The 6,337-nt window shown below is 38.9% G+C and overlaps 1 protein-coding gene across 1 annotated transcript; it reads left to right on the top strand.

The window, feature by feature from the left end:
- Window positions 1–3,537: 3,537 nt before the first annotated feature.
- Window positions 3,538–6,044, top strand: LOC127751428 (uncharacterized). The gene is made up of 8 exons (XM_052274977.1): window positions 3,538–3,733; window positions 3,844–3,971; window positions 4,049–4,378; window positions 4,457–4,831; window positions 4,912–5,038; window positions 5,115–5,251; window positions 5,326–5,530; window positions 5,607–6,044. The coding sequence occupies exons 1-8, from the start codon at window positions 3,538–3,540 to the stop codon at window positions 5,867–5,869; spliced, it is 1,761 nt and encodes a 586-aa protein (XP_052130937.1). The 3' UTR covers window positions 5,870–6,044.
- Window positions 6,045–6,337: the final 293 nt, after the last annotated feature.

Here is a 6,337-nt window from a genome sequence, read left to right as displayed (position 1 = left end):
CATTGGCGTCACAAAACGTCTACCAAGAGCCTCCATAAAGAAAGCTAAGTTGCGCACCTTTGAAAATGGTACATAAACTCTTTCATTAATATTATTTACACTCATTATATGTGGCACACCAAACAAACGGTCGTCTACAGCAATTTTACGGCAGAATGCCCCACATGTTTGATTTTGATTGTGCAAAAAAGACACAATTGAATCAATGACAAAAAACTCATCATCTGTAGAGTACACTATGCTATTATTAGATTTAGTTGGTTCATCGTCATAATAACCTGAGACTCGGAACAGTATGCCTAATTTTTTACATTGAGTGTACTCCTCTAATTCACCGCATACCAGATTTTCTTCTGCCAGGAGCTGGACTTCCATTGCTGTGGGGGGTCTTATTTCATTGCTACCAAATAGGACCAAATTTTCCACACGAACTGCATTTGGAATCCTATTTCCTGATAGTATGAATTCAATTTCTTCTGCTACTTCCTCATCTATGTCAGGGTGCAGTCCGAAAATGGAAACAGTGTACGCAGACAAGTGCCTCTCCACAATTTGATCAATGGCATGATAAGGTGATGACACATTTTCTGAAGCCTTCTTATTTAATGATTCAAATGGGAAAGTACTGTGCACATGAAGCGGCCCCCACTTTCTTACTGCTGAAGGTAAGTGTCCCAGAATATGAATATTAAATCGCATTCTTCTGGGTAGATAAGTAGCTTGGAATCGGGTTTGGAATTGAAGTAGACATCTCTCTGCTTCATTGATGTCAGCATTCGTAACACTGTCACGAGACAACAGATAGACAGCTTTCGCCAACAGCCCCAGAAGGTTTAAGCGTGCATTGACACCCAAGTCTTGCATGCAAACCAAAGCAAAATGTAACAGCCAATTTCTCCATTCAGTGCCTTTCCACTTACGGCGTTTCAAGATACTTCTTGGCTTACGCGACATGTGGGTTGGTGTTCTTATATGCAACAATCTGTTGTCTACATCCCTGAGGAAAGCATCTTGGTCCACTGTTTCCTCTATAATAAGCTTTGTGATAAATTTGGTAACACCGATGTAAATTGGATGTAAATCATCTGGTGAAAATCCGTAACCCAGGTCAAAGTGCTCCAGATTCATGACTTCTGAAAATCCTTTCATACCAATTACTCTATGTCCTAGATCAAAAGCCTGCTGCATGTTGTCTCTTATACTCTGGTTAGACCTTACATGTATGATTTCAGGAATCTGAACTACCTGTGCTTCTCCATTTCTTCGAATCCTTTGAACTATTGTTCCTGGCATGGGATATTTCATGGCATTATCTAGTTTCACACCCGGGTGCTCACAAAACGGGCAACCATAGGATCCTGAATGGAAAGAGCAGTTTAACACCTTGGCACGGGCGTTAGCATCCATGCAGAACGCAGTTGGCTTAAAAAGGGAAGTTACTTCTTCATCATCTTCACCATTAGGTTTCCAAGCTATGCCATTGACAGAAAGGTCATTACACTCGTCTACAAGAGCTCTCAAAAACATGTCAAAATCTGGAGGTTTGTCGTCAATCCAAAGGCCACCTAGGAAAGTTAGTTTCTGACGCAAGGATGGAATGAGTTCATTGAGCCTGACAAATAATGCCCAAGCCTCTGTTCCTGACGACTTACTAAGGCTAAAACCATCAGTATTCAACAGATAGGAGAAATCAAACAAACCAAGATTTAAGGCTCTATAACCTTCACCATCATAGATATCTTCAAGTGCATCTTGATGAAGTTTTTGTCTTCTTTGACGATGCTGGAGGTACTCCCACACTCCTGGTGTAGACAGAAACCTGCGTAACTGTTTCTTTAAGCTGAGAGTGATAAAATACTTCACATACTTTTTACGCCTCTGTTCACCACACACCTCACAAACTTTTATTCTAGGCAAATTGTCCCACAAACCAAAGTATTCCATACAATCGGTGCAATAAGCATGCTTTGTAATGCCAGCTTTCGTTTTACCCAAAAAACTCCACAGGAGCTTCTTCGAAGATGGCATGACCTCGGGATTGGAGGCCACATTAAAAATGCGACAGATAGCAACAGTGGTTTTATAATCAAGATGTTGCTTGGAACTCAATGCAAGTATCATTGCTAAAATTTTCCTCGCATTCATACCATCTGCTGATTGAAAGAGGCGACCAAGAAGTTCATTATCCAGTCCAAATATATCACGTTCATCATCAGATTCTGGGTCAGCATCCTCATCCGGGTCATCCGGGTCCCCATGTGGATCTTCTGGATCGCCATCTGGGTTTGGATCTCCTCCCAGATCTGGGATCTCTTCTGGATCCGCACCATACTCCGGATCTGGTCCATCATCCGGATTTGGGTCCCCACCTGGGTCGTGTCCTTGACCATCGTCATCATCATCATCGCTTGATGAGCTGGTAGAACTTGGCATACTGTTGTTGCTGCTATCTTCACCAGCAGTCGATGAACCGGAATCACACTCATATCTTTGATCTAAGAATGCAAACTGAGTCTCATTTTCACTGTGGTCCATCTATAATGCCAAAGAAAAGCATTTTAAGAACAGTAGCTATACAGTAAATAATAATTTTTTCCAAAATATGCAAATATTCCTTACTTCCTCAGCCGAATCATCATTTTGAAAGTTCAATATTTCTCTAGGTTTTGTATCCCCATGTACCTCACCATCCGACTCAATTTCTTCTGCATCCTGAAAACAAAACAATGCGGTCAGACTACTGTGATATTTGCATTACAGCAGTATTATAATCAGATAAAAGCTTACAGAATTTTCCTCAGTAGACGAGGTAGTTGAATCAGTGGAGGCTGTTTGATGATATTCACAAGAACATTCAGATGATGATTCATCAGCAGTGCAGAACTCACACTGACAAAAATCACGATTAGGGAGGTGATATGGGCAATAACAGTTTTGGTTTCTTTCACGCTCAGTCTGTCTTCTCCACCGCGTTGTGCGACTATCTCCTGTATATGGCCGTCTGACACCTCCTGCGTTTTCTTCCATTTTTCCTGCGAGATGAAAGGTAAAAGTTAATGGTCAGAATGGTAATATTGATGGTGATGTTTGAGAGGTTAAAAAATACCATTGTTACGTCTCTAACTATCTGCCAAAAGACAATCGCTTTAAATGACATTTGAGTCCTTTTCGAATATTTTTCTCTTACCTGTAATGACAGATTTATGGCTTAACACTGCTTTTACTTCTTAGGGCGTAAGCCATTGCAAGCCGGTAGATTATTTACTTATTTTCAACACACAACACCGCCGCGCTCACCGCCTACCTGTTGTTTCCCGAAACATACATATCTTCCGCCTGGCAGCCTGATTCCGGCTGGGCCTTGGGCCTGCCTAGGCATGTATTTTTTTTGCTATGCAGGTTGGTAGTCCTACCTAGCACAGTTTGTTTTGATTGTTTCCGAACAGGTGTTTGATTGAAAACTCAGAAATATTCATTTGAATTTTGATACAAAATAATATACGAGTGTTGTGTTGACGTGCATAACAGGTTTTCAAAATGTCTTTCGCGTACGTCTATGTTCGGAAAGAACGTAAATTTGCTATGGTTGAATCATCCGCAGTATGTGTCTTAGATCAGAACTCAACCTCTTTCAAGCCGGTTGACAGCCGCGAGATTATCAATAATACTGAGTTCAAATATGCTGTCATTGAGAAGGATACAGTGAAACAAGCCCATCTGTGCTTTTTTGGAGGTATGTCAGTAATTAAAACATTGCTCTTCAGTTGAGTACTCGACTCGGTTTGCTGTCGAGGTTAGGAGGTTATGTCCACCAGTATTTAACAGTTTTATTTTGCCCACTAGACTCTGAAGAGCAAAAAAAAGGAGCACCAAGGATAAAGATAAATAATCCCAAAGGACTGGGGGATTTAGTTATTCCTTTAGCTGCTTTACAGAAAAATCAGGAGGCTGATGTCGCTAAATCAACAAAGGTCAGATATAGAATATAGAAATAAGTTGTGCTAGAGGTAAACGAATACTGTTTAAAATGCAGTTATTGTTCATGCAGGAAAAGATGCAAACAGCCAAAAATACAGTGACGAAGAATCGACAAGAAAGTATTTTAAAGAGATCTAAGGAATCAAAACAGTCTGGCCGTATAACGGCAGATAATGTTAAAAAGACTCCTAAAGAGACTAAAAAAAAAAAAACAGTAAAATCTGAGCTAAAAACTAAAAATGAAACTGATGCAAAGACTGATTGGAAGGCTAGACCTAGTAAAATAATAAGGGGGGACAAGACTTTAAAACCCTCCTCTTCTTCGGAACAACTAACGCAGAAAAATGACTGTCTCTCAGAAAATGAACCCAATATGTTTATCACTGAAAATGGACCATTTGTAAGTTAATTCAATCCTATTTTACCCTCTGTGTATTATAATATTGAGTACAGAAGTATGTTTTTTCTTTTGTTACAGGGTGAAGATGAAACTATGCCCTCAAAGACTGTAGTAGATAGCTCAGCTGTCCAAGGAACATTAGTTCAGGGACAGGAAGGGGATCTAATGTCTGGTGATCAAATTGTTGGTACTTCTGAGTTACCAATTCAAAATGTTAATGCAAATAATGATGCTCTGGTTGGCAAAAGAGAATCAATTAACAATAAAAGTGATGTTGCGCCCAAAGAAACTTTTAATGAGTCACTTAATAATAAAAGTTTTGCAATTAGTCCAAATAATGTGCCAAAGGTGACTCATCTTGAGTCTGATACTGTTTCTTTAACTCAAGTGGTAGAAAGCCCAAAAGATAATTCTAGTACAAGTTCTAGTCATATCCCAAAAAAGGTAGCAGAGGTAAGCTATTTTTGTACAGTACACAAATCTTCATTTACAGTAAAGTAATGTGGTTACTAATGGGAAATTTTATGTTTCAGAAGAAATTGGGTAATGATGAGTCTAGTGATTTATGTGGCTGCAAGTGTGCAGACACTTTCAAAATTGCTCAGGAAAACCAAATAATATTGAAGGCTTTGCAGTTTAAAATTGACGCAATGTGCAATGGTAAGAATGATATATCAGTAGCAAAGGTCCTAAATGAATTACTTAGCTCAGATAAGTGCTAATATTGAATGTTTAGTATTGCAGAATGATGAGCCATCAACTTCAAAGAGTAAATTATGCTCCATTGCGGTAACTAATTCAATTGCAGAGTCAGATGATGGTGCAGGAGAAGGGACTCAGACTAATGCAAATGTTGAAATCCCTGAGGGTTCAGTAAGTTCATGAAATTGTATTATTAAAGCTTTAAAGGTTTCACGGTTCTACAGTAATTGTACTATATCTTACAGATTTATATTGGGGTCATAAATGGTGAAAACCGCTTTGTTTTGAAAAAAGAATTAGCAAAAGCAGACAAACTACCCAATTACCGAAAACGTCTTCTGAAAGTTGTGGAATTGGTGTGGCCCAACAATGATTTCTATCAGTACCGTCTCACTGCTGAAGAAGAGGGCACGAAGAAGGCATCACAGTCCCAAATCAATGCTGTGGATAGTACGTAGCCAAATATTTAATTATTTTCTGATTTTTGTTTTCCCTTGAGACCAATAGATTTTATTGTTCTGCACAGAGCTACTTAATTTACTAAATTGGAAAAAAATAAAACTGAGCCCTTTAAAATATAACAAGAACTTCCTACAACCTTTATCCGAGGCTTACAATAGACGGCAACTAGGTAAATTTTTGTCCGGTGTGTCCCAGGATGTGGAAAAGGAAAGTAAAAGACAACTAGAAGACAATTCAGGTACTGATGATGAGTCTCCCCTGAAGAAGAAAAGGTCTCCTATTGATAGTGATACTGATGACGATGATGAATACGTTGACATGGTGTAAACGATTAATGTGAAATAAATATAAATGGTGATGGTAATGATGTGTTTCTGCATATATGTTTTTTTAGAAAGGGACACATTTATGTCCTTGGGGCCATACATGTACACCCTGTCATCAAGGACATACCAATGACATACCATATATTAGACATAACTGGGACATAGTCCTAAAACACATGAGACATGTTTGAGACATCTGTGGACATACTCTGAAGGTCATGCAATGGACATATATAGGACTTATGTCCTTCTTATGTCTTCTATGTCCAAGTCTAAAAATTGAAACAATTGGACACCAATTTTAGGTCATGATGCAGACATTGTAAGGACAATGTCTTATTGTTGTCTATGTTATGTCCAGTCCAAAACATGTCCTTTGGCTCGTCAGGGCGTTTACGCGCTAGAGGGAGTTTTACCCACGAAAGTGGCCTAAAAATAAATATATTAATTTTAGAAAACATCTGATGGT

This window comes from Frankliniella occidentalis, unplaced genomic scaffold, assembly GCF_000697945.3.
Source record: "Frankliniella occidentalis isolate FOCC.00 unplaced genomic scaffold, Focc_3.1 Scaffold481, whole genome shotgun sequence".
Taxonomy (NCBI): Eukaryota; Metazoa; Arthropoda; class Insecta; order Thysanoptera; family Thripidae; genus Frankliniella; species Frankliniella occidentalis.
Note: the sequence above shows the minus strand (reverse complement) of the source record. Positions and strands in the feature narration are given on the sequence as shown.

Excerpts from the sequence above, each read along its gene's own strand:
- LOC127751428 (XM_052274977.1), top strand. The coding sequence starts at position 3,538 with ATGTCTTTCGCGTACGTCTATGTTCGGAAAGAACGTAAATTTGCTATG. Across the intron at positions 3,734-3,843 it reads CCATCTGTGCTTTTTTGGAG|ACTCTGAAGAGCAAAAAAAA; the intron begins GTATGTCAGTAA and ends TTTGCCCACTAG. Across the intron at positions 5,252-5,325 it reads TTGAAATCCCTGAGGGTTCA|ATTTATATTGGGGTCATAAA; the intron begins GTAAGTTCATGA and ends TATATCTTACAG.